Source organism: Lynx canadensis, chromosome E1, assembly GCF_007474595.2.
Source record: "Lynx canadensis isolate LIC74 chromosome E1, mLynCan4.pri.v2, whole genome shotgun sequence".
Taxonomy (NCBI): Eukaryota; Metazoa; Chordata; class Mammalia; order Carnivora; family Felidae; genus Lynx; species Lynx canadensis.
This window is the reverse complement of record NC_044316.2, coordinates 37252368-37280348: the sequence shown is the minus strand read 5'-3', so window position 1 is coordinate 37280348 and position 27981 is coordinate 37252368. Positions and strand designations below refer to the sequence as shown.

Sequence of the window (27981 nt, the reverse complement as noted above, 5' to 3'; positions counted from 1 at the left end):
AGGTCACAGAACTTAGGAATTCCATAAGACAAAACTAGCACAGCTTCTATGAGAGGTGATGCTGAAATCACGTTTAAAACCTTAGAAGGAAAGGATGTGAGGAGCCACTACTTTCCCCAGCAGGGGCGGGCCCTTTGCTGGTTTTTGTTCAGCAGTCTTCTGTTCGAGACCACCCACCCTCCTTTCTTTCCTGCTGCTACTGAGGCTACCCATGCTTAAAGAGAGGCAGATTCTCATCTCTCAGAAACTCCCCACTTGATTTACACTTCTGACTCCTCCTCTCTCCTTCTTCAAGGTCAATGGTGAACGCGCGCACTCTGCCTTTGGCACCAGCTGAATGACCGTCACTGGCAATCCCTCCTCCTCTCCCCTCCCATGGACCTGTCTCGCCCTTGGTGCCACTTCCAGCCCAATGGGGCACAAACCCCAGCTGCCTTTAAAGGAAGTTTTCCATACGGAGAAATGCAAATACCCAAAACAAAACTTCTAAAAAAGGAACAGTGTTGAGACTTCTTCCAGTTTTCCAAGGAGCTTGTCCAGTTCCAGGATAGCACAGGGGCTGGACACGAAGAGGCGGAGCCCCCGCTCAAAGAGTGTGGTTGTGTGCTTCTTCCAAGCCCCAGAGCGGTGAGGGGAGCCAAAGTCCTTGCACAGAGGGTCTCCGCCCTTCCCGTTCCCTCGTTCTTCCTCACTCCCCTCCACGGTAGCTTCATTTGGTTCTTCAAAACTGGAGCTTGGCAACCAAATGCCTAGATGAAAAAAGGAAAAAATCAGAGCGGCCCACTGGAGTGGAACCAAGATGGAGAGCAGCCCAGCCTCGGGCTGGGGAAAAGTACAGCTCAGAGAACGGAGACCTGAAAAGCCAACGGCTTCCACCAACACGGCCGCCCGGCTCAGGATGTGGCAACGGCCTTTGCTGCAGGGACCTGAGCGGCCTAGGACTTGGACGCTAAAAAAAGGTCCTAAAATAACTAACAAACATATTCCATCACATTGCCTAACCTCTCTCTCCTTTTCCCTCACCTTTTAATTTTCCATCCACTTCCCCCCCCCCCCCCCCCCCCCGCCTTTCCTGAGGCTTGTCTGCTACAGGGACTAGAAAGTAAAAGAAAGAAAAAACTGAGCCCCTGGAGTAACCCCTGGTGAGCCCGGCTAGAAAACGCTATAGGTCGTTGCAGCTTCTGGCTACCGAAGAGGAGTGATATATAATCACAAATGCCAACGCGGCTTCTACCTCCTGACTTAATGAGGGCACTGTCCCAACTGTTCTTCTGTCTGCTGACTCCAAGCACCCTGACACGAAACTCCCCAGGTGACAGTACGCACAGACCAAGTGGCCCATTCAGAACTCCCAAATTAAAAGCAGGCTGACCAACAAGAAGTCATAAGGGCTGAATTTCACAAAATAGGGCCGTCCCCCTTCAGGAGTGGTACTTCCCTTTTTTCAAGGGGCCCTGAGGTCTGAATCTGGAGGGAGTATGGCATGATGCTTACTCTCTGCCACAGGCAACAGTCCCGGTGTCACACAGAGCGAAGAGACCCTGGGAGCTCAGTTCAATCCTTTGTCAATACACGACTGTCCCCCATACTCACGACAAATGGCTACCCCTGGCCTGTACCTTATCAGATCAAGCCCCTTCCCATCTCAGGGCCTTTATGCTTATTGGACCACTTGCCCAGAATGCTCTGCTCCCAGATCCTCTTCTGACTCCTTGATATTCAGATCTCAGCTGAAAGGATACCTCCTCACAGGGGCCTTCCCTGATCATCCAAACCTAAGTACCACTCTCCCACCCCTAATCACTAAACTTCACCAAGTTTTATTCCTCGTAACAGTACAGTCAACTGAAATCAGCCTATTCACTTATTTACATGTTTGCTGTCTGTCTGTCTCTCCCTATGAGAATTGCAGCTCAGCGAGGTCAGGGCCAGGGACTATCCCGCACAGCACTTTTCCCAACCTACTGTGGGTACTCAACAAGTAGACAGATATCTGCTAAGCGCATAAACAAATGGGGGAACTCACTAACGCCTCTGGAAAACCATTCCACTTTTGGACCTCTCTGTTAAAACGGTTCTTCTAGGGGCACCTGGGTGGCTCAGTCAGTTAACCATCCGACTTTGGCTCAGGTCATGATCTCACGGTTTGTGAGTTCGAGCCCCACATCGGGCTCTGAGCTGACAGCTCGGAGCCTGGAGCCTGCTTCGGATTCTGTGTCTCCCCGCTCTCCGCCTCTCCCCTGCTTGCACTCTGTCTCTCCTGTCTTTTCTCAAAAATAAACATAAAAAAAACCCAGTTCTTCTAAAGTTGGACTAGACTCTAGCTCCTTATAACTTCCATCCACTGTGGTCCCTGGAGCCACACAGACTAAGTTCAACCACTCTTCCTTTGTATTTCTTTCAGCCATCAAGCCCCTCTCACCTCAAAACTTCTCTGCTCCGTGTTAATCATGTATTCCCCATATGATGAAGTTTGGAGCCCTCGGCCACCCCGAGCCCACCCCTGAATGTGCTGTGAGGGTTCCTCCCGAGGCACGGTGCCTACAGAAGCAGTGCTCTGACTAAAGGGTCCTAATTACTCCACCAGGGTGCCACCGTGCAGGTGCCGCCGTTCCCTCCTGCCTTCCCTTCCTAATCTCAACTGCAAAGCCACCAAGCATGGAAATCCTCCCAGACATCGGAGCATTTCGATGTTGTAGGAGTCGCTTCCGAGGGCATACAACTTGCCTACAACTGAAGATACGACAAGAGACTGCACACCCAGCCCAGGATGCTTTAAGTTAAAGCTACGCAGCCTCCCAGGGTCACCATTTCTTGATCACTCTCCTTTCATTCCTTCTCCTCTTGTTAATCTTTACTAGGCCAGCTCACATGCTTTCCACCAAGAGCACAGGCTCAGGGATGTCCAGAGCTAAGGGGAGACACACAGCTGGGATCACCTTGGTCATGGCCCAGGAAAACCCGTGGGACATAAACGCCAGTCGTCACGCTCTCTGGTTATAAAGACAGCAGAGAGCATGGGGAGATGATGGCTCCCTTGGTTCTAAGGCTGTCACTCTGCCGGTTTTTCCCCTAGTTTGCTCGGTGTGGGAGGGGGCACTGGGAACAGAGAAGGTTAGAGGGAAGCAGACGTAGTGGGTGCTTCAAGAGGACACTCTACGCAAAGGGGAAAGACGGGGGATCACTGCACCCTGCAGATCACCGGAACGTGAGATCCTGCAGGTAATCCACACCACCAAAAATCACAACTCTCTGGCAATTTTGTTCCCTACTCATCCTTACCTTTCAATGCTCACGTAACTGCAATTTAAGAGACTAATTACCATTCATCTGCACAAACCAGTATTCCAAGATATTTTATGGGGAGAATAAATGACTAGAAGTCAGTTAATGTAGTGACGGGAGAACAGCCACTTAGATAAATGAATTCCTTAGCTAATTCACTTACTCTTTTCAATAATTTACTTTTCAGTGGTCCGGATGGAAATCTAAGTAGAAGAGTGAGCTTTTTTGCTCTCGCCCTCACATGCCAAGCCATGGGACTCGGGAGTTCCCACCGAAGCACACGCCTGTTGCAATTAAAGGCACGTCTGCCTCCCCTTTGATGAAGTTTCCTCCCCTTTGGTGTCCTGTTTTACACGTCATTTGTGCAACAGCAAGAAGAGTGGTCAAATTATGAGAGAAGACCGCACACTTACACTTGTGTGCCCTCCTCCTTATTTATATTCAGTGATTAGCTTGCATGCTGCTTGGCAAATACTCTTGAGGCCTCTCATGTCTATCTGTTCTTCTCCCATTTGGCGTATGTGCCCCCTGGACCCCATGACCAGATCTGGTAACTGTATGGGCAGATGCCTGGATCGAGAGTATACGCGTGGGGTGTGGGGGAGGGGGGCGAGGCCGACGATGATAACTGTCCAGAAACACTTAGCTGGGCAGCGAGACAGAGAGCTCATACCCTTGGTGGCGACCAGCAGGGGGCCCCTCGCTACGTGGAGGGTTCAGCCTCTTGCTTCTGTTTGGAAATGAGCTGCGCTTCCTTTAGAGACAGGTACACCTCTTCCTGAGGATCATAGTAGTAGAACTTTCGGATATAAGAGATCAGAGGTCTGTGAACACAAGAGGGATACACGTAAAGTGTTACATACAAAGATCATAAACAAAAGGCTGCTTTTGTTCAATCCTTCCTTCTTCTTCAACCCCTGGATGGCTGAGACTACACAAAAAACTGTCGACCTAAGAAAATTCCCACTTTCTCACTTATTACAGTTCTGTCTCCCTCCCTCTTACCACCTCCACTCCACTCTGCATAGCGACTGCAGAAGGGAGGCTGACACACACGCACACACCTTCCTCCCTTCTGGCTGCCGGCTGACATTTCCAGAGTTGGGTGCTAAGACACGTGAGAAGTGAAAGGGCGATGCCTGTGAACACTGACGGCACGATCAGCTGGCGGGCCTCACTAACATTTACAACCAACCCTCCATTCCATTCCCGCCCCACCCCTAGAGACCCCACTTTACTTAGGCAGTGGGAGATCCGGGATGTGATCTATCCGGACGAGCTGTCGGATTCGGAATCTGCAAAGGTGCTGGAGGGATTTGACGTTGCTGAATCGAGACACCGGATAGAGCAGCTGGACTGGAGTTGGAGGCAGTCCTTTGGGAACGAAAACCAAGAGACATATTCAGAGGGAACAATGCAGCTAACTACCACTGCCCTCGTGAAGAGAATCCAGGGAAGGGAAATGGGGCTTCTTTACAGTTCATATGTGCGTTCTGTGCAAAAGCTCCCTTCCACAAAGACCTGCTGATTTCCATTGTCAGAAGTATTACCGCTGTGTTTCACTCAAGGGACTCTACTTGCCCCCACCAAGGGCCCCCCGAGCATTACTCGTGACAGCTGACAGTCTTGCTCTTCAGAACAGCCCAATGCAAAGTGCCAAGCCACAGACTTGACTTGGAGCCAAGTGGCCAATCCCAGGCCCGAGGCTCTCAGTGAAGGGCAAGAATCAAAGCATCCCTCCTAGGAATGGGACGTACTTGCGCAGCACATCTAGCAGCATCCTGCACGGGACAACTGGGGCTGCTCAGAAGGGTCCCCAGCCGATTCCAGCTAAGAGGCTGGTAAGTAGAAGGCCATGGCTGGGATCAGAGTTTATAAGCCTATCACTCCTACCATTTACTTCAAATCAGGACAAGCAGGTTTAACCACCTCTTATTTCCCACACACACTGCCCCCCTCACCTCCTCCCACCCTTCTTGCTCCTGAAATTTTAGCCCGGGTGCAGGAACAGAAAAAAAAAAGAGGATGCTTTTAAAAGAGAAGCAACTACAGTAGCTTGGGCAGGCTAGAGTCAGTACTGCTCCATGCCAGAGTGCCTGCTGACTGATGCCAGCCAGGCCCAAGGGGAGTCCCACACCCTGGTTTCGTCAGCATCAGCAGGCTTGGTGCTGGGGAGTTCCAACCCCCCTCGAGAGTCAATGCCACAGAACAGAGACCTCCAGAATGGCAGGAACACGGACAATGGCTCAAGGGAGCAAAGAATATTCTGGTTCCGATACACAAGGGGCTACTGGAGGCCAATTAGCAAACTGCTCTCAGAAAGCAGCTCAGGTGCAAAGGCTTTGAAAGAATTCTTTTCTCAGTCACCGTCCCATCAAAAGAAATTCTGTAGACACAACTTGTTGGAAAATAACACATCTACTGTTTTTGGAGTTCAATTTCAAACAGTTTTAAAATTTTGTTTGAAGGCATGAGAAGAAAAAAATTAAGCTTGTGGACTATCTCCCAAAGCCTTTTCGTGGTCACTGATAATGGACTTTCTGAAAAAGAAAAAAGTCCGAATACGTATTCTGCTGTTACCACATGGGGCGCCTGGGTGGCTGAGTCGGTTGAGCACCCGACTTCGGCTCAGGTCCTGATCTCCTGGCTCGTGAGTTTGAGCCCAACGTCCGACTTTGCACTGATGGCACGGAGCCTATTTGGGATTCTCTCTCTCCCTCTCTCTCTGCCCCTCCCCTGTTCAGGCTCTCTCAAAATAAGTAAATAAATAACTTTAAAAAATTAATTTAAAAAAAGCACTTAACTCAGGGGTGCCCGGGGGGCTCAGTCGGTTAAGTGTTGGACTCATGACTTCGGTTCAGGTCATGATCTCATGGTTTGTGAGTTTGAGCCCCACGTCATCGGGCTCTGTGCTGACGGCACACAGCCTGCTTGGGATTCTCTGTCTCCTTCCCTCTCTGCCCCTCCCTCACTTGTTCTCTATCTCTCTCTCTCTCTCAAAATAAATAAACGTTAAAAAATTTTTTTTAAACTTCTAACTCGGGCGCCTGGGCAGCTCAGTCAGTTAGGCATCCACTTTAGCTCAGGGGTTCCTACCTTGCGTCAGGCTCTCTGCTGTCGATCCCCTGTCCCCCTGTCTCTCTGCCCCTCCCCCTCTGGCACACACTGTCAAAAATAAACGTTAAAAAAAAAAATTTAACTCATTTAGTCATTAAAACTATACTTTGAGGCAGATATCACTATTATCCCCATTTCATATATGATGAAACTGAGGCCAGGCTTAGAGCACTCTCTCATGGCACAGAACCAACCAAGCTGGCCTGCCATGAACACCTGCTCTGAGGAAAAGCTGAGCCCACAGAACCTCAAAGGAAGGTTCTCCAGGAGTCTCTCCAGAGCAACTCTCCCTCTGTTGTCTGACGGGGGCGCTGTCCAGGGCAGCCCCAAGCACTCTGATTCATGACCAGCTGCTCTCAGTCTTCTCCTTGCTCCTACCCCTTCAATCCTAGGGCTTATATTCTGAAGCACTGTAGCCCTCCTCCACCCACATGGTTGGTCGTCTCCTCCCACACGCTATTAAAAAAAAAAAAAAAAATCACACATGGATTTCTCTCTTGAATATATTTAAACTCAAGTGGTTTTAAAATGGTATTGGGTTCAAAGGCCTCTTTGAATTTACCCTTTCTCTCTCTTGCATTTTAAAAATATTCTTTAGTGAATTAAACTATGGCAAACAGAAAGCTTTTGGGGATGGGTTATAATAATGCTAAATTCAACATGATGTTTCAGAGATAAAAGTAATTTATATATCTAATTATTTATTCCCAAAGACACAGTACTATCAGACTTGTGGTTAAAGAGACCAGGATAATATGCAGCAAAAAATTATCTGATTGTTTGCCTACTTGAATTTTAATGACCACATATACTTGCCTATTTAATTGTGTTACTTATAGCCTTAGGTTCACAAATAGCGATTTGAAACCTGTTAATTCTCTGATATCCCCTGGTGTCAACCTGACCATTTACTGTTTGCCTCCAAACACAGCAAACAACTGGAGCTCTTGCATCCAGAGCATGTTAAGGGAAGAGGTTAGAGATGGAAAGAAATCCAAGACAAGACACCAGGTCAGCTGAAAGGGAAGGGACAAGATGGAACAGTGGTCATCAGGAACTTTCCTCTGGTCCTTCATACCAGGGGACCTGGGCTCCAATACAGTTTCCAGCCACTTCATTATTTTCTCTCCCCCTGCCCCCCCACCTCAAGGACCAGGTTAGGGATGACAAATCTCTCCCAAGTCTGAGCACCCCAACACATAGGTCTTTCTGCCAAACCAAACTGTTTCCTGAAGACCAGAATTATCCAGCTCAAAATGTCAATAGTACTGGGAGGGGCACCTGAGGAGCTCAGTTAAGTGGCCAACTTCGGCGCAGGTCATGATTTCGCGGTTCCTGAGTTCGAGCCCCACACCAAGATCTCTGCTGTCAGCATGGAACCCACTTTGGAACCTCCATCCCCCTCTCCTGCCTCTCCTGCGTGGATGTGCTTTCTCCTTCTCTCTCAAAAATAAATAAACATTTAAAAAAAAAAAAAAAAGAAAAAAGAAATCCTGGGATACAGACCTGTCACTGAACAAACAATTATAAGATTAATGATGGTTACAAAAGAGAGACCTATTTCCTTAGAGTTGTGTAATTCAAAGTGTGATTAAAAAAACGAGAATTTGGGGCGCCTGGGTGGCGCAGTCGGTTAAGCGTCCGACTTCAGCCAGGTCACGATCTCGCGGTCCGGGAGTTCGAGCCCCGCGTCGGGCTCTGGGCTGATGGCTCAGAGCCTGGAGCCTGTTTCCCATTCTGTGTCTCCCTCTCTCTCTGCCCCTCCCCCGTTCATGCTCTGTCTCTCTCTGTCCCAAAAATAAATAAAAAACGTTGAAAAAAAAAATTAAAAAAAAAAAAAAAAAAAAAAAAACGAAAATTTGGGGAACCTGGGTGGCTCAGTCGGTTAGGCATCCAACTCTTGATTTCAGCTCAGGTCATGATCTCACTTCTGTGGGTTCAAGCCCTGCATTGGGCTCTGCGTGGACAGTATGGAGGCTGCTTGGGATTCTCTCTCTTCCTCTTTCTCTACCACTCCCCCACTCATGTTGTCTTTCTCAAAATAAACAAACTTAAAAAAATTAAAAACAAAAACAAAAAAAAGGTATTGGGGTGCCTGCTGGTTCAGTTGGTAGTGTGTGACTCCTGATCTCAGGGTTATAAATTCAAGCCCTACACTGGGTGTAGAGATTACTTAAAAATAAAATCTTAATGGGGTGCTTGGCTGGCTCAGTGGGTTAAGCGTCCAACTCTTGATTTTGGCTCAGGTCATGATCTCAAAGTTGGGAGATCGAGCCCCACGTCAGGCTCTGTGCTGACAGCATGGAGCCTGTTTGGGATTCTCTCTCTCCCTCTCTCTCTCTCTGTCTCATCTCCCATCACTCGCTCGTGCACTTTGTCTCTCAAAATAAACATTTAAAAATAAACTAAGAGGCACCTGGGTGGCTCAGTTAGTTAAGCGTCCGACTCTTGATTTTGGCTCAGGTCGTGATTTCACATTTCATGAGTTCAAGCCCTGCACTGGGCTCCGCGTCGGCAGCATGGAGCCTGCTTGGGATTCTCTGTTTCCCTCTCTCTGTCCCTCCCTGCTCATGATGACTTTCTCTCAAAAATAAATAAACATATAAAATAAAATAAAATAAAATAAAATAAAATGAAATAAAATAAAATAAAAATCTTTTTAAAAAAGATTTTCTTTTCATGTACTTCACAGATGACAAAGATTCTCCCAACTAATAAAGATATGTTCACTTTCAGTTTGGCTCGAACAGCATCAGGAGTTCTGTGTTAATCCAATCATAGTCTCTCTCTGAGACTGCTGCCCCGTAGCATAGGCATTTGGTTTATAACTGTGGAATGGACCAGACTGAGATGCAAACAGTGACCTCGGACCTGTGACAATCACGCTCCACTGTGCTAAAAAGAGATAAGGGGGAAAGCAACATCAGGTGCCATCATTTTTATTTTCACTAAGGGTCCCTCCCCTGATGTCAATTATTACAGTTGTTCTAATTTCCTTCCTTCTGCTCCTTACTTGCCACCATCCAGAACTTTCCCATTAGTCCTAGCTTTATGATTCCTAGGATCCCTAGCATCCCTTTATCACCAGCCTGCATGCCCTGTTAGTGCAGCCAACTCAGAAAAACTTGACTTTGAATCCTGGCTCTGCAATTCACTGTACCTCAGTTTCTTAATCTGTGCGGAAGGATGGGAGGGAGGAAAGGGAGAAGGGATACTGTAGTATGCTTTTAAGATTTTGTAAGGGTTTGGGGCATCTGGGTGGCTCAGTCTATTGAGCATCTGACTTCGACTAAGGTCATGATCTCGCAGTCCATGAGTTCGAGCCCCGCATCGGGCTCTGTGCTGACAGCTCAGAGCCTGGAGCCTGCTTCAGATTCTGGGTCTCCCTCTCTGTCCGTTCATGCTCTGTCTCTCTCTGTCTCTCAAAAATAAACATTAAAAAAAATTTTTTTTAATAAATAATAAAGGATCTTGTCAGGGTTAAATGAAATAATACCTGGCCCCTTGTAGGCATTCAGTTACCATCATCCCAAAGTCTCAACAAATAGGCTCCTTTTAAAAACTACGGAGTTAAAATCCCTGGTGCCGGCTGAGAAAGCTCAACCCAAATGCTAATGACTACCTCTTCTTCACACCAAGTCCCTCACAGAATCAATCTCACAGAAAGTCTAGACCTTTACAACAGCAAAGGAGGACAGCAAACAATGGTAAAGAACACTGGCTTTGCCCTCTGTCCCAGTCGTTCTGAGAGCGGTCACTTACAGTCTAGGAGCAAATACTAACTCTGCTTTGCCTTCTCAACTTGATTACAGCTCGAAGTGCAAACAGATATCCTATCTGCAGCATTCCTCATGGGTCCTAAAAAGACACCCTCCACTAATAAAAACACTGCTGTCTTCCCTGTAGTCTCCACAAATCCCAGCAAGCTCGCGTTTCACTTTGCTTTTGCTGTTACTTTGCCCCGTTAACAGAGTGGTGGCAAATAAAGCGCACAGTTTGGAGTTAGTTGAGCCTGGGTCTGAACTCTGACTTCAGCACTCATCAGCTAAGTGACTTTTAGAGTAAGGAACTTCACTTTTGAGCCTCAGCCTCAGTTTCTTCGCTGGCAAAATGAAAATGGTCTTATCTATAAACGGACCGATCTATTAGGTTGTTGTAAGTAATCAGAGATGTTTAAATAAAGAATCTGACAAAATAACTGGCACACGATACGATACGATACGATCTCAACAAATAGTAGCCGTTGTTCAAAGTTCTAGCCGCTTAGTTAACAATGGTAAGAATCTTAGTTAAAATTTCTGCAGACAGGGCACATTTGTAGAAGGAAACGAGCTATACCAGAGGAGTCCAACAAAGTCTCTCAATACTCTACAAGTAGATACATGCTCCAGACTTCAGAATCCTGTGAGAGGATTTCCCTGGTTTACCCATAAACACAGCTGCGTCTCTGCCCTTGTCAATCTCCGCCGTGCCTTGTACTGAGTTTTACATGCGCTTCTGCCTTTATCTTCCTACCTGTCTCCCCTTTGAGGAAACGAGGTCTCTGAGGGTAGAGATGTTGCTTATTTTTGATAATGATAACCCCCAAAAGCCACAAACTTTTTTTTTTATGAAGTTTGACTAGCAATTCTTTTTCTTTTTTTTTTCTTTTTCTTTTTTTAAATTTATTTATTTGCAAGTTAGTTAACATACAGCGTAGTCTTACTTTCAGGAGTAGAACCCAGTGATTCATCTCTTACATGTGACACCCAGGGCTCATCCCGAAAAGTGCCCTTAGTGCCCGTCACCCATTTAACCCAGCCCCCCAAAAGCCACAAACTTAAAAAAAATTGCTAAAGAGTCAATTCCTGTAAGAAAGGATTCTAACTTTTCTCTTTAACCAAGTCAACTGCATGAGACCCAACTGTGTTGACAGCGCTGAGGCAAATATTAAATGAAGTGAGAATTAATACAGTTCGCACCCTGTCATGCCTTATTTAAATCACCAAGATTATAAAACACATTCCTATAACCTGGCTCAATCCTGTTACTGATGTTCTGCCTGAGGCTCCACTGGGAACTTCTTTTTAGAGCAATTTCTTGGCAGTCAGTGTGTTTAAGAATCTTAATTTGATTCACTGGGAATGTATAAAGTTCTCATTTTCAGTTCTGTTTGTAACTTACAAACTCCTCAATTAATATGCTTGTTTTGCTTTTCCCCAGCCCTATTACAGCAGGCTCTTTCAAACCATTCTTTCAGTAAAGTTTATTTAGATACCGCACTACTAAGTGGGCAGAAAGACTATGTAATCGCACTAGCAAGGACGGGAACTTCCCAGGGCACCCAGATGGAGAGACATCTTTATAGTCAATGCCGGTAGAGACAAGAGGCACAACAAAGACTACCTACTCTTTAACAGGAAGTTTAGTGCGGAAGGACAAAATCCACAGCAGACTGCCACTGAATTCAGCCTCCTTGACACTCAGCATTGGCTTTCTAGTGAATACTCTTGTAGCTTCCCTGTTCCCATAGAAATTGCCTGAGCAAGTTCTCACCTCTCTGCTTCACACGGAAGTGTGAGATCCCTGGTTCAAGGACAAGGAGACACCTCTGAATGTTAAATATTCATCATAAGACACCTGGACATCAGAGGCGGGATCCGTTTTCTCATTCATGTGGTCAAAAAAGCAAAGATTCCTTCTCAACATATTGAAGGATTAATGTTCAAGGGCAGGGGATTAACCTAACCACTAGACTCTAGGAAGAGTGGTTACCATAAGAGCCAGAAAGAAAACTTCAACGAAGTATGGCTCTTTCTGGGGAGAAGGGGGGGCACATTTTGGTACTGTACTGCATCATGACCATGTTAAATAATTAATGTAACTATAGCCTTACCCGGAACCCTGGATCTCAAGAAGTAGAGAAACTTCCCGTTCTTGGAGTGCATGATGGCTCTCTTAATGAACTCCACCACTGATTGACAGCGATCCTCAAATTTAGGATGACACCACAGGCTGAAAGTTCCTGCCACGGAAAATTAAGGAGAGGTAAAAATGTAGAAACTTACTTTCAAAAGATCTGGGAAGTCACCTTGAACGTTTTAATAATTCTCAGTTCTGGGAGGGTAGTTTGTGGGCAAGCTGTTGGACAAAGGTCCTGAAGCCACCTGTTCCTGTTTGTTCCACAATGAATGGGAAGAAAAGATGTTGCCTCTAATAAGATATTAGAATGCACACTAATCCTTAAATCATGGACCATGAGAAAAGACTGGCATAGCAAAAGCAAGTTTAAATGACATCCCCTCTAAAGATCTGTCTACCTGTCTTCAAGCATTCATGGAATAGTTGGGGAAAGAACGGAACAGCAGTTCTGCAAGTCTCATTCATTCATGTGTTAGGCACAAAAAGTCAAATTCTAGGTCTTCTTTAACTTCTAAAATCCCACTCCTGCCCCAAACATGTTGCAAAGATCCCACCCCAAATTCTAAAGTCCCCAAAGCCAAAGAAAAAAACAAAAACCCAAGCACTAAGTGCAAAGAAGTCACCCACAAAAGGGACAGAATCACTCAAGAGAACTGCAGACTTGAGTCTCTCTAGCCACTCTTACAGTATCACTTAAAAAGATGAAGACAGATGCTCCATTGCAAACTGGCAACGGAAAGACCCACACGGCTTCTATTAAAAATCCCACTCATTCAAGAAAGAAAAGCTGCTTTGAACAAAAAGTAACTGGAGAACCATTTGAAAGTTCTCTCGTTACCGGCATCTCACCTATCAGGGACCTAGAGGTCAGGCATTTATTCAACATTCTCCTAGCCTAGTCATTCAGTATTTTCACAGATTTATAAAAATACTTCATTCTGAAATGCTCTATTTTGCATGTTGTTTTTCTGCTGGTCTGATTTTGGCTTTTAGGAGGGCACAGGCAGTCTATGCCATGGTTATCTAACTAATTCTCAGGACCAAAATTCCTTTCTCCTCATGCATCTTTAAGGCAGAGGTGGTGACAGAGGAAACCATGGACAAAGCTATGCTGGCCTAACACGCTACCTTCCTGACTCGCATGAGAAGCAAACCAGATAAACACAGCACAACATGGTTGAGAGCAGAAAAGACGTGGTGGTGGCTGAGAAGAGCATGAAAAAAAACTCTCTCTGGAGCCTGTTTCAGATTCTGTGTCTCCGTCTCTCTCTGCCCCTCCCCCGTTCATGCTCTGTCTCTCTCTGTCCCAAAAATAAATTAAAAAACGTTGAAAAAAAAAAAATTTTAAAAAAAAAAAAACTCTCGCTTTGAGATGCTGTGTCTAACAGCTCGTTTAATGTTGATCACGTGTGGGGACAGTGTGAAGGATAGGAGGGGCAAGTCCCTGAAACTCCCCAAAGTTCCCTACGCTCAGCAAATTTGTAACATAGGCAGTTATTCTGACAAAGGATGGATCACCGTGTTACCCAGCCCCACCACCTGTGACCATCACAGGTTTCTGGCACATGTCAAACCCAGCATGCCATGATGCAAAGCCAATTCCGACAGTGGTGCTGAACAAATCAGCTTCTAGATGTGACCGCAGCATGAGACACAAGCAGGCCACAAAGGTGGAGGCACCACTAGGGAGGAAGGCAGAGAGTCTAAAGCATGTTGACCCGGCAAAGTCTCTGAGTTCTGATGACTACATAGCTGACCGAAAGAAATTAACACCATGCTGCTTGGCAGGAAGAGCGGATGTGACTATCAGGCAAAGAAATTCACTACAGAACAGTCACAGGGTGGACACTAAATTCTCCTCTTTGTGTATAGGATTTAATAGAAAGTCTCTCTAGATGTTAAGTTCAATTATGAATGAAGCTTGGGAGAATTTGTCTAGTGGTCCTAGATTATTTCTTCCCTCTATCAAGAGAGTTTCACTGGCTTTGCTCTGTTCAGCAGTCTTGTGCAGGCCCTCCTATTTTGGAGACAAAATGCTGAGAATACTTCTAAATGGAACCCTTACCTTCCTCCCTACCCCCGCCAACATTTCTTCTAGTGACTGAAACCAGTACCCACAACAACGTTCAACTGAGTATGAGATTCTCCTCCCTCTTCATAGTTCCACTTCTACAAATCCTTCCTATGACAAAGCCAGACAGCACAAGTAGAGGCAGGCAAAGGGGGAAGAAGGCTTTCTTCAAACAGCACCTCTTACCTCTGTAGTGCTCCATTCTCGTGTGGTGGGTGATACCCTGTGACCGGAAACTGAGGCTCAGGATATAACGAGGATCAGAGCTATCTCGTACCAGGAAAGAGCCATCTGGCTTCCCTTTCAGCTTCATCTCTGCATCTTCCCAGTTCATTGGTCCCCAGTACCAACCACACTACCAAAGATAAGAAGTGGTCAAGTGATTTACAGCACAGGGAAATGTTCAAGTTCTCAGCACAATCTATTTTACCACAGGAGAAGCCCCCTTCTTATCACTTCCTAAACATATCGCTAGGCAAAAGCTAAGAGTGTCTTAACCATTAGCAACGAACGGCAGGCTCGTTGTTTTAGACCTCCAAAGTAACAGAAGAATAAGCCTACAATTGCATTACTGAAGCCCTCCGAGGAAGAGAAGTGGGAACTGGGTCAGTTAATCTATTGAAGTCAGCTTCAACTACGTAAACATTTCTCCACAACCTTTCTTACCACGTTCAATATTTTTCCTCCAAGATTTAATTTTACAACGTCTCTTATGGAATTGATCAGAGCAGCATAATTGTTTTGGCGCTGTAAATACAGAGGCAAGATAACTACTCTTCCTCTAAAAATAATGAAAGGAGAGCCCAGTACAGAAGAAGGGGAGTGGGAGAGGAGGCCAGCCGCCGGTCCCCAGGCACCACCCACCTTCTCCAACTCTCGAAGGCTGGCTGCAAAGCTGCTTGAGTCGGGCCGGTAGAGGGGACACTGGAGATGCTGGGGGGGCTGGCTGTGCAGGGATTCAGCTGCTCGGATGGGAGCGATCCGGGGAAATGCGTCTGCAGGGCAAAAGGGTGATGGTCACTTGTTCCCTCCTTGCTCCCAACCACAAGCAGATCCTCCCCCCCAAAACAGAGATGCTAACTGAAGAGGGGCAAGGCATTAGAAGCTAAGCTGGAAAGGGTGGAAGCCAAAGCAGTGGAAAAGAGCTGGATGGGCTGGAACAAAAAGCTGTGTGGGCTCGTGGAAGCTGTGAAGGATGGGTGGGGGCATTTTGCCCCAGGAGAGGGGGAGGGGGGCTGCTCACTAACCTGACTAAGGTGACTACTTCAGGGGCTTCACCAGCCTAGAGCGATTCCAGCTTCTCCCACCTCGAGGTGAAGCGCCGGTAAAGCAGCCTTGGAAATAGTGACTCGCTTACTTGCCCAGGAAGAAGAACCATTTTGCCAGGCAAGTAGAAAAGAATGCCGATTTCATTCATTTTACTCCGTGGGTACTGGAGGCTGGCAAAGCAGGTATGGGCTACTAAAGGCTTGGTACTTATTTACAAGGCTGCAGTAAACATTAAAAGCTTAGAAAAACCAGGGAACTTTGAAAACTTTAAACCTCCTCACCATCCTGAGATTAGGGAAGTTTCCCAAGTGAGATCTACTCAGAGATTGCAAACCAGTCTCAGCAACAAGGAGGGGAAAAATTCAATAGTCTTTTTATCCCTAGCAGAAGTCAGATTCACCTCCACAGGGAAAACGGGTCAGAAAAACCAGTTCTTGGCCTCAATTCCAAGGAGTTCTGGCCCAGCCAAGGGGATAAGATTTAAGCTTTCTCGTAAGTTCTGTTACTTCCATAAATAGACTTCTCCCATCCTTCAAGAGTACGTCACTTGGTACTCCCAACTTTTACAAGGCTTGCCTCTAAGCTAAGCTAACCTGGGGCATGGGGTGGAGGAGGCGGAGGTAGGGGGAAAGACTGCAGGGAAGACCCCATCGGAGCCACAAGGACAGATGTAGGCAGCGTCCCACTGATATCATCTAGAAGAGAGAACAGAAGCAAGAGGTTCAGAAATATGAGCACAGATGAGTGAGGTGAAGCACAGGAGAGGGAGAAGGATCATCAGGCTGCCCTCTGGAGCAAGATGGCCTGACCTTCACCCTGGCTTTTTGCACAGAGGGCAACAATCATCTTAACCTGGTTTCCTCTGTTGAAAGCAGAAAAGTAAGGATATCCCTAGAGCAGTCTACAAGCAGTAGATTCGGGGCCAGATAAATACAGATCTAATCAACACATGGACAGCAAATGTTACAGCATGCAGATAAGACACCCATTTAACTGCTCAGGGAGATGACAAGGGACAGGGAATATTTGGGTCATTATTAGAAGCTCAGGAGCTTGTTTGCTCCTTCTGGAAAAGAACAACAGGTCCCTAAAACTCACCCCCTCCCACTAAAGCAAGAAGGCAGAGAAGGTCAGAGACCATACCTAGGAGGCTGAGGCTTCTTCTCGGAGGAGGGGGGGGAGTTGGAGGGTGTGGAGAGGTCAGGCCCCGCTGAGAGATGTCCACGTCCACAAGCGACACAGTTTCACCTGAGGGATTCACGGAGCAAGCATGTTATGGAAGCACCTTGCCTGAAGCCGAGGCCGGAAGCGGAAAAAGGTAAAGGGCAAGCAAGAAAGGCTCGAGGTCCTCAGCTCTCAAAACCCCCAAAACCTAATGTTTCCCAGAGCTGGAATCACTCCCAAACACCTGGGCAGTCCATTTTAAATTCTATCATTTCTTTGCCCTGTTAAAGGTCAAGGATTCTTTAGGACAAAAACACGGGATCGACAGTAGAAAGGCCAACTAATTGTGGCTGCGCCACTATGTAACCTTGAACAAGGGCTCTTTATTCAAATAGAGCCCACACCATTTATTTTTACAGACATGTATACCAATTTCTGCCTGAGGGAGCAAGGCAAGGAGCTTGTTAGAGGTCCAAATGGACATGGAAAGCAAGTGCCAGAAAAACATAAGAACAGCACGGTAAACTGAATGCAGATAAATGTCCCAATGTGAGCCCCAACTTCTTAAATGGCTTTCCATATCTAGATTTTCCAGAATATTCACTCATAAGAGAAGCAATCATTTCAGCTATCAACTAGCTCCTAACAAGCTGAGGCTACAAAGGCTGAAAAGTGCATTTACAATCTTAATGATGAATTACTTCCACAGTCAGCAAATCAGCTAAGCTCCATAGGAGCCTGATGGGGGTTGGCACATGGTTTCCCTTACTTCCAGCATAAGTTCTATTCTCTGCCATATACACTCCTTCTTGCCACCCAAACCCATCTACCCTCTCTCTACTTCAGTCACCAGAGGGTAAAGGGTATTTTATTAACAAAGGTTGACAGCCAAATTTTGGTAGGTCTGACCTATGGGGCAGAATTTAAGATTTCTCTAATTTGGCCCTTAGGGTGTTATTTCCAACAATTTTTTTTTTCTCATTTGGGAGGCTGAACCCTTCAGCTAGAATTTTATTATTTCCCAGTTAAGAAAAATGAGGTAACCAGTATCTCCAAAAGGCCAAGAGCTGGGCTTTCAGAATCTAATACATGGTTTTTCACAAAGGTCTTGAGCACTAATTAAGAAAAGCAGAAAAGCTCTGCAAGGGGCGGCTGGCTGGCTCAGTTGGTGGAGCATGTGACTCTTGATCTCAGGGTTGCGAGTTCAAGCCCCATGTTGGGTGTTGTGCTTACTTTTTAAAAAAAGAAAGAAAGAAAGAGGGGCTCCTGGGTGGCTCAGTTGGTTGAGCATCCGACTCTTGATTTCAGCTCAGGTCACGATCTCATGTTTTGTGATACCCCCAAGCCCCGCACTGGGCTCTGCAGGGACAGCACAGAGCCTGCTTGGGATTCTCCCTCTCCCTCTCTCTTTGCCCCTCCCCTGCTCACATGCACGTGTGTTTTCTCTCTCTCTCAAAATAAATAAACATTTAAGGAAGAAAAGAAAAGAAAAGAAAAGAAAAGAAAAGAAAAGAAAAGAAAAGAAAAGAAAGAAAGAAAGAAAGAAAGAAAGAAAGAAAGAAAGAAAAGAAAAAAGAAAAGCTGGGTTAAAAATCATCAGTGGAGGGGTGCCTGGGTGGCTCAGTCAGTTAAGCATCCGACTTCAGCTCAGGTCATGATCTCACGGTTCATGGGTTCAAGCCCCATGTCGGACTCTGTGCTGATGGCTCAGAGCCTGGAGCCTGCTTTGCATTGTCTCCCTCTCTCTGCCCCTCCCCCACTCACGCTCTGTCTCTGCCTCTCAAAAATGAGTAAAAGGTAAAGAAAGAAATTTTTTAAGTTGTTAAACGTCATCAGAAGTTCTTGGAAGCAGGAACCAAAATCATCACATAGCTTAGTGACTGAGAGCCGAGCAGCCCAGAGTAACAGAGTAAGCCCAGACAAGCATGTTTACTGAAGGGCCAGAGGTCTGGATGGTAGATATAGCATTTATATAAAATGTGTAATTCAAGAGAGATAAGGCTGGAGTTTTTTGTTGTTGTTGTTGTTTTTTAATTTCTTTTTTCACACTGATTTATTTTTGAGAGGCAGGGTGAGACAGACCGTGGGTGGGGGAGGGGAAGAGAGCGAGGGAGACACAGAACCCGAAGCAGGCTCCAGGCTCCAAGCTGTAAACACAGAGCCGGCGTGGAGCTCAAACTCACGAACCGTGAGATCATGACCTGAGCCGAAGTCGGATGCTCAACTGACTGAGCCACCTAGGCGCCCCAATAAGGCTGCTTAAAAAACAGGAATACCAAACCTTAAAGTACAAATGTGGATAGGTGTTCCTTGCTTTAAAGAGGCAACACTGATTAACGAGAAAAACATGCTGCTACAAGATACGCATCTTTAATTCTGGGCTTGGGGTAAGAACAGTGGCCTCCTTCTCCACCTGTGCCTATTACAGACACCAGCACACTTGTTCTGGCAACTTGGGGCACTCCATGCAGTCATGGGGGTCCCACTAGCTTGCTTCTGGAAATGTCCATTCCTAAATCATAATTCTTCCAGGCATCTTTTTGAGGGATACCATCTCCAAAAGAGTTTGAAGTCAGGCCTTTCTGGTTAGTCCGCACTGAGGAGTACTCAGTTCCTGAGACTTCAGGCAGCGTGCTAAAGACTTTCTCGACAGCTTACTCAAGCAGGAGCTCTGTATGGGACTGATGTAACAAAAAGGCTCCCTATCTGAACAAGCTCCCCCACTAAAGAGAAGGCAGTTACCCAGAGAGATTTGGCCACTCTTCTACTTGAGCAACTGTGTTCCCTGCTGCAAGAGGAAAGACTTAAATTAGACGTGATGAAGAATTCTAACAGCTGCAAGAACTCCTGGCCCCTAAAATGGGTAAGACAAGAGTTCACGTAATCCCCTTTGCCCAAAGTCCTTAAAAATAGACCAGATAATCGTGGATCGTGTTTATTAGAGAATCCATGAACTCCCTTGGAAGCAGGGACAGGAATTGTACGCCTTCTAGAGAGTCCTTTATGCACTGTGAGCCTATAAATTTGCAATTCCTACTTTTAATTTATATGTGATGACCCTGAACTAAGCACTGCATAACTGCCAGGGCCACCTAATTACCAGTAAGCAGTCTCTATCTCAAACTATAAAGCATCCAAAGTCAAGAACACATTCCACACCATAAAAATAGCCTCACCCCAAACCCAGCGGGTATGGAATGAAGACAGTAACTGTAGACACGCCTGAAGCTCCCGCCGTGATGCATCTGCAGGTGTTTCCTGACAGGTCTCAGAACACTTCTGCTTTCAGATGTCAGAAGAAAAAGAAAGAGATCACCCTTACCTGTGAACAGCGGGCTGAAGGAGACCGGAGAAAAGGCACTTTGAGTTCTTGTCAACCTGGGTTTCCTAGGGGGTGAGAAGGCACACAGAGAGAGAATAATGGAGGGTGGGGGAAATGAACACATATGCATTGAAATCACTACAACACTCAATTCCAGAGGCACTGAAAAACAAAAAGCAAATCCTAGTCACCGTCAGCCACACTTTTGTAATAAAGCCTAACATTTAAAGGGGGAGAATGAAACAAGGCAATTTCTAAACAGCTTTGGCTACACAATTCGGCCTACAAAGCAATGAGAAATCCCTTTGGATGTCTCCACACCCAGCGTATTACAAGAGTAAAACACCTTGGGTGGTAATTAGCAAGTCCATTTCTAGAGGAGGGAAGTCAGAGGCAGGGTTGATTTTCACAAGGAAGCAAGAAAAAGGCTCTTGACCCGAACAGGTGCCATCTCAGAGCAAAAGTTTTCCCTGTGGCCCTGCCCCAACATGCAGGAGGCCCCCCAGTGAAGCAGGGAAGAGACCTGGCCTTGAGAAGAGCGCTACAACAAGCACAAATGTCCCCGAGCTGTGGGGCAGAGCCACCAGCTAACAAGGGGGTGCCCTCGGGTCAGGGGCTCTGCCTGGCACCCCAAGAAATGGCCCCTTCCCCTCTCTGAGCTGCCCGTCACACAGCTCCCCCCAGGGCTTCTGGATGCTGCTCCAGGGACCCCGCTGGAAAACCCTGGGACAAGAGGCGCCAAAGGTAACTTCACTTTGTACCAATTTCAACTGGCTTTTCAGGGAGAAATGAAAGAAATCCAAAAGACTCTGACAAAGACTTTCTGGAAAGAAATGTGCTAAGCTCAAAAAAACTCCCCTCAGGATGACTGAATTGACGACAAGGGAAAGAACTTGCCGAAATGATAAAAATATGCTGTATCTGGACTGTGGCAGAGGTTATGTGACTGAATACACTGGTCAAAATTAATAGAACGAGACGCCTAAAAGAGGTGAATTTTAGATGGCTATAAATTAGACCTCAACAAAACAGACTTAAAAAAAAAAAAAAAATCCCACGAACTGAGTGCCTGCCTCTAGGCCTTACACCTGGCTCACCTTCCAAAATTAACTCTACCCAAAGTACTAAATAAAACTTCAAATGCACCATAGAGGAGAAGCATCGGAAGTCCAAAATAGAAACCCTACTTAAAATTATTTGACTTCGGAAGATCTTTGCGCGTTTGTTTTAACACAGATGCCCAAGCTTCTCAAGACTCACTTCAAACAAAATTTCAAAAGCGTCTCGTGAAGACCTTCCTCAGAAACAGCCAAGACGCTGGATTCTTATCTCACACTCCCCTGCATCTTCTTCCGTGCTGAGACTTCTCATCTGATGATGGCGCGCACCGCGCCTGCCCCACCCAAGGCGCGCACAGGAGAGATGGCCGCATCCAAACGAGATACAGCCACACATGGTCCTCTGTTTGTACAAGTTGCTCATGACAGGCTGCAGCTTAGTTCCAACACTCCAGAGGGCTGCAATGGAAAGTTAATTTCCACTGGACATGAACTTTGAGACTGAAGAGCTTCCAAGCTGATTTTTATGTGATAACTTGTGGGTCTAACGTTAAACTCAGCAAGTAGAAACCTACAGCACTGGCCTCTCAAAGGGTTCGCACCTCAGCCATTTGGCCGTTTGCCTCTTTTCAAAGGAAGCTGCATTACTCTGCCATCTGCCCATGCTGGGGACGCGCCTCTTCGGTGCCAAGCACTGAAGAACGGCAGTACCCAAATGCCCACATCTTGCGGGGGCCTTCTCACTCCAGCTCATCTTCTCCCCCACCCCCGGCATTGTGAAGGAGAAAACCATAGTTTCTAGGATCTAGAAAAAGAAATACGTATGAATCTGAACACTGCCAGAGCCAGTTGAGAGCCCTGGGATGGCTTATTCTGGCAAATAAGGGGGCCGCAGGGCTGGAAGCTTGAAGAGGGAGAAGGTTTAGGAGGCTGAAAGGCTAATAATAAAAATGAGTGCTTCCTTCTTTCTTTGGGTGGAAACGGTCTAACTAACAGTCTAAGGCAGTTTCTGTCTCAAGGATCCTGAGAGCATTCTAATGGCAGTCATTCATGAAAAGACCAATCTAGACAACTATAAAAAACAAAGCAAGGGAACGATTAGCATAAAATTGGGGATGGTGGTTATGCGGGGGGAGGGAAGAGATGTAATCAGGAAGCAACACACAGGGGTCTTCAAAGATACTGATAACATTCTATTTGCTGAGCTTAGCGGTGGGTACCCAAGTATGCAATTCATTATTATTATAGTACATGCACTTTATGTGTCTTTTGTACATATGAAGCATTTAAAATGGGAAAAGCCCGTCTAAGCTGGATGTGCTGTTTTTGGAAAGCGACACAAATGATTCAGGTCCAGCAACATTTTTAACTAAACCCTTCTATACTACATTCCTGTGTTATTTGCTTCCTCCCCAGATCACCCTGATAAGCATTAGGGTGTAAAGTAAAGTCATCGTAACTTTGCCAGTGGGCCACTTGCATCTTAGCAGCAGAAAGACTTGAGGGGTAGGGTGGGGCAGGATTTGGTGGGCTATACCTCAGGTGGCAGAAAAGCACAGGGGCAGCAGAAGACCTTAGGCAAAGGTCTTCTTTGGGGCTAGCAGTCCTTTGTGTCAGCTACGCATGGCTTGTGCTACAGAAAACAAAGAGAAGGCCTCTGTCCATTTCCACTCTGCAAATTGCTAATTGTATAGCAACAGATCCCTGGGATAAAATGAGTTAAAAGCATTAGGCTACATGGGGCCGACAACACATTGATAAAACCACTGGCCACTTCTCAAATTCCCTGAAACCTAAAATATGAACAACGCAAGAATAATGTCCTCCCTCTCTTGTCCATGAATCCCCTCCACTGATGTCCTAAGACTCCAACATGTCCTTTTCTACAGTAACTCCCAAACTAGGATGTCCAAATTTCAGGTTTTGTGGCCACAATTTACCTCTGCCCCTGCTAACGCACACAGTGCCAAGTCAGCCAGCCTGTGCCATTTCCAACACGTCATAAGCCAGTGTCTGTTCATGTGCTACAGGCACAAAAACCATGTGTTCATTTTTACTTCCAATACACAGACATCTGTGCAGCAAGGTCAGATCCAAAACTCCATCATAAACCAAGAACCTATGGAGGGAACTTCCAGGGGAAAGCCAAGAGACGTAGTCCAAGATCTAAAACCTTAAAATATTAGCAGGGAAAATGTCAAGGAGTGAAAGACACGGGCCCAAATGGACAGAGATTTCTGAAGCTAGGTTGCTCATTCTGAAAGAGAGATGCCAACCACAGCCGCTTGGTGAAAAATAGTTGATAAGATCAACGGAGTATTGACCCAAAACCCAAACATAAAGTCAGAACTTCCTCAGCACACACCATAAAATCATTTTGCTCTCAGCATGTCATGCTATTTCTCAAAAAGACCCCCCTTAGACCCGAAGACCCAAGGAAACAGAAAAGGCTTTCCAATGTCTCCTCACATCTCAGGTCTGTCCACGACAGCAGGGCCCCAAACTGATGCCAAGGCAGGCTGCCTCTCTTTCCAGAACCGTATCTTTTTTCCAAACAAATAGACGCAAACCACTACATAACCGTTCTCCATTTTTCCACCTCACAACTCTCAAAACTGCCAGTAATAGCCTCAACTGTTAACTCACAAAAGACAAACCTTGAAAAATGAACAAGGTACCCATTTCCAACCATGTGTGTATTCCGTGATGATTTGAAAAGGTTAGAGCAAATGCTACTCTTTACCAAATACAAAGGAAGACAATCAGCTCAACATATGTGAAACAGACAAGGGAACTTCACTGGTTTTCCTGAAATAGCAATTCTATATCACACCAAGGCCCACAGGCATCAAGCCCAGCTCTTTGAATTCCAACATATGTGTGTTACAAGGCCTCGCCCAGTTCTCCAGAACAGAAACCTGATTAGTTGCTGGGCCCATTTCTTCCTTCACTTGAAAAGAGTTCTCTAAGCCAATTCATACGAGACTTAAGACTCAGTATATCCAGGCAGGTCCACTTAGCAGACTCTAAAGAACCTGAAAGGAACTAAAGGTTTGTTTCATGTGAAAATATGGAAACTCTTAAGGCTTATAAAATGACTATAGGAAGTACTTTCTAGTGACAGCTGTGGGAAAGGTAGGTGTGAAGAAGGGCACAGAGAATCATACCCAGAGGTTACTGAAAAGCCCCAAATGATACAGCAGCGACGGCAGAGACTCATAATTAACTCCAACCAACAATAAGGAGGGAGGCATATACCTTCTGGCAAAAGACTGACATTTCTCACAGCCTCCAGGTCCCTACCAATCAAAACAAGAGAACAAACTAAAATTCCAAACTCATCCTTCTTCCCAACAGGGCGGACTTACTTAGGAGGTGCAGATCCATAGAAATCACACAACTACCCTGGCCAGACTTACCAAGTTTCTCACAGCTGCGAGGCTGCCAACAAGACTGGCACGTAGTAAGCTGTGGAAAAGCTAACAAGCAAATCTAACGGCACCAAATCCTAAGCATTAAAAAAAAAAAAAAAAAAAAAAAAACCTACCAGTTCAATCTTATTACTTTTCCAAAGGCACAAAATATTCCATCTCAATTTCTCTTGTCTTCAGTCTGTTCCTACAGGGACAGGAACAAGCCAAGAATCACTCCCATTTTACAGATGGAAAAAAAGAGGAAGCATGAAGAAGACAAAATTGGCCTACATTCCCCAGCTGATGTTGGAGTTGGAAGGGGAATCCAGATGTTCCTGTTGTTCTCTGTACAACATGCTGCCTCCTAATAGCAGTCAACCAACTGTTCATACACAAATACCTAGCTCTTCTCCAATTCATCAGAAAAAGCCCTTGGACCAAAAAATGTAATTCTCCAGTGCCCTGAACTAAGCTTCTTTGCAGAGCTCCAGCCCAATTTGCTCTGCAGCAGAAATCTGTATTGTGCTTAGTGTGAGGGTTGGTAACAGAGCAGCCAATGACCATTAAATTCTGCTTCCAAAGGCAAAAAACCGTATAATGTTATATGCCTTTTCCTCTTCCTAATCTATTAGACGTAGCAGCCAATTTCACGCCACACCTCATATTTGGCGTCTCTGGAATCTTAGACCAAGTCCTGGTCAATATGGAACAAAGACAAGACAAACCACAAGAAAATTAGCAGTCTATCCTATGTCATTACCCACAGCTTCAATCTTGCCCTCCCCCAACCTGATGAAAATTTCACCTATGCTGGTAAGTGGAGCATCGAATGCAGAGCCTACTACAAAAAAAGCTGTTCCGGCAGCCACACATTTTTCAAGACCTGAGCTCCCAGCCTAAGTTCATTGGGAAGCAAATGCAGAAATACAGGTCTACCTGAGGAGGCAACACACATCAACCTACTGATTTCTTTAGGCAGTCTGGGTTTGGTCTGATCCCCAAGATGAGCCCCTGGCACAGCTGGTCAAAAAGGGCAGCAAAGTCAAAACTGACCCCACACTTTCCTCCTGGGGTACCCAAACTCCGGGGAAAGGAGAAGTCCATGGATGAGTGGTTCCCAGTCCAGGTCATACTTCGGGGTCACGTGGGAAACTCTGCAGAAATTCAAAATTCTTGGGCCCTCAGACAGACTGATCTCTGCCCAAAGTTCTCCCACGTGATTCTGGTGCACAGTCAAGTTCTCAAATTTATGGGTCTACCTGTTCTTCAGCCTTGGGTTGTGGCTGCCCGTGTGTCTCAAGAATCCATCATATGAGCTGCACCAAAACCAATTCCAATCTTTGTAAGAACCCACTCAGCAGTGCAAACCACAATGGCAGTTACCACAAGTCTCACTTCTTGAGACAAAAGTTGACAGCTTTCTAAACCCATATGCACACCCAACACTGGTTGCCACAGTGCTGTCCGTCCTTCAGAAATGCAGAGAAAAAAAAAAAAATCAACATCTAAGTCTGGAATTTTCAACACTTGGCCTAGAACTCAGGCACCCATGTCTATACCTTACACTTAGAATACTCACATGGGCTTGAGAGCAAACTATTTTCTATTCTCACAATGTGTCCGCACACAGGCTTGAGATACCAAGTACATCTAAGGGACCACCCAGGAAAACATTAAAATTTTGAGTAGAGGGGCACCTGGCTGGCCCAGTAGGAAAAGTGTGCCGCTCCTGATCTCAGGGTTTGTGAGTTCCGGCCACACGTTGGATGCAGAGATAACTTAAATAAATAAAACTTTAAATAAAAGATAAATTTGGAACAGAGATGCCCAAACAATTGCTGGCCTACAACTGCACAAGTGTGTCACATCATTTGTATGATTGAGTGTGAAAACGGTGGGGGTGCTGGTGCACAGAAAGAACACTAAGCAAGGTGGTTACAACACCAACTTTTTGCCCCAAAGATTTGCCCCAATCATTTCCAGCAACCTCCCTACCAAGAGTAATGGTAGACAGACACCTTGGAAAACTTTAAAATCCAGGCCAGGGTGGGGGGTGGGGGTCTGGTTTCAAGTCATCTCCCAACAGGAGAGACGCTAACCAGCTGAGGAGTGTCACCGGAGTGGACCCTTGGAGTGAAAGCTGTTCCCACAATTATAGCTCTGACCTTATGGGCGAGGTCACCACCTTTAGCCCCAAGTCTCTGCCTCTTTAGGAAAAGCATATCGTTAAGAATGGTCAGGATCTTGTTCGCAGAATGAAAGGGAAATGAAACAAGAAAAGGAAGTTTGTCGGCCAGCCCCCCCAGCCAGTCTCACCTCCCCGCGTCCAGCTCCCGGCCCGAGGAGCCTCCCATGTCCGTCAGGCTCGCAGCTGAAGCAGCCAGCTCTCCAGAAGGCCTCTTGCCGGCCCCATCCCCACCTCCGGAGCCGCCGTTGCAGCTCTTCGTGCGAAAGAGGCGACTGAGACGGATTTTGAGGGAGCCCTTCCGAGAAGGGCCCGCGAGTGGCCGGAGGGGCCCAGGAGGAGGCGGGGGCGGGGGCGGTTGCTGCTGCTCCCCTCTACTGAAGCGCCCTGGGGGGACCAAGTCCTGCATCGGGAAGGGCACCGGGGGCAATTCAGGACCCGGGGGTTGCAGCAGAAGCCGGCCTCCCCCTCCTCCTCCGCGGCCCGGGCTGCTGAGCTCCTCTTCCGAGCAGCTGTTCGTCTCCAGGCTCTCGGCCTCCGACTCCAAGCCCTCCAAGACCAGCAGCGCGTCGCTCGTTTCCGTGGGGTCCTCCCCGGCCTGCGGGGCGGCAGCAGGGGGCTGGGGCTGCGGAGGGGGCGGCTGCGGGGGGCACGGGCACGGGCAGCAACCCGCACCGACCGTCTTGACCCCCGGCCCCGCCGGCTGCCCGAGCCCCAGAGCCGCCAACTGCGCCTCCAGTCCAGCCGCCGGTCCCCAGGTCCGCTCGAGCGCCAACCCCGGCGGCAGGGCCTTGGGGTCCAGGGCACAGCGGTGCCGGGGACACAGCAGTTCTGAGGGTCCCGGCTCTGGGGCCGCCTCCGCGTCCTCCTCCTCCGGCGGCCGACCCACGTTGCGGAACACCATCAGCTGCGGCGGCCGGGAGCCCCGCGGACCGGGCCGCGCGAGGAAGGGTGGCGGCGGGGGGCCATGGCCCGGGGGCGGCGGCGGCGGGCCTGGCTCGGGGGCCGCCTCTCCATAGCCGAGCAGGCGGCTCAGGACGCGGTACGAAGCGGCCGCCGCCGCCGCCTCGCCATCCCGGAGCTCGGCCCCCTGCATCGGGGAGAGGGAGGGAGGGCGGGCGGCTGGGAGCCGGGCTGGGGTGGGGACTAGGCCGGGCCCCGCCGGAGCCCCGCCCGCCGCGGCCCCCGGAGCGACA

The 27981-nt window shown here is 47.2% G+C and overlaps 1 protein-coding gene across 2 annotated transcripts; it reads right to left on the bottom strand.

Annotated features, from left to right (window-relative positions):
- Nucleotides 1–27981, bottom strand: SOCS7 (suppressor of cytokine signaling 7). Of its 2 annotated transcripts, XM_030295562.1 has the most exons (10): nt 26917–27981; nt 20130–20194; nt 16787–16891; nt 16237–16338; nt 15239–15369; nt 14561–14729; nt 12278–12406; nt 4524–4659; nt 3959–4109; nt 1–749 (listed from the first exon to the last, which is right to left on the bottom strand). In XM_030295562.1, the coding sequence occupies exons 1-9, from the start codon at nt 27879–27881 to the stop codon at nt 3989–3991; spliced, it is 1923 nt and encodes a 640-aa protein (XP_030151422.1). In that variant the 5' UTR covers nt 27882–27981; the 3' UTR covers nt 1–749; nt 3959–3988. The 2 variants fall into 2 exon arrangements, with proteins under 2 accessions (XP_030151422.1, XP_030151423.1); XM_030295563.1 differs by lacking the exon at nt 16237–16338 and having other exon boundaries at nt 26917–27978.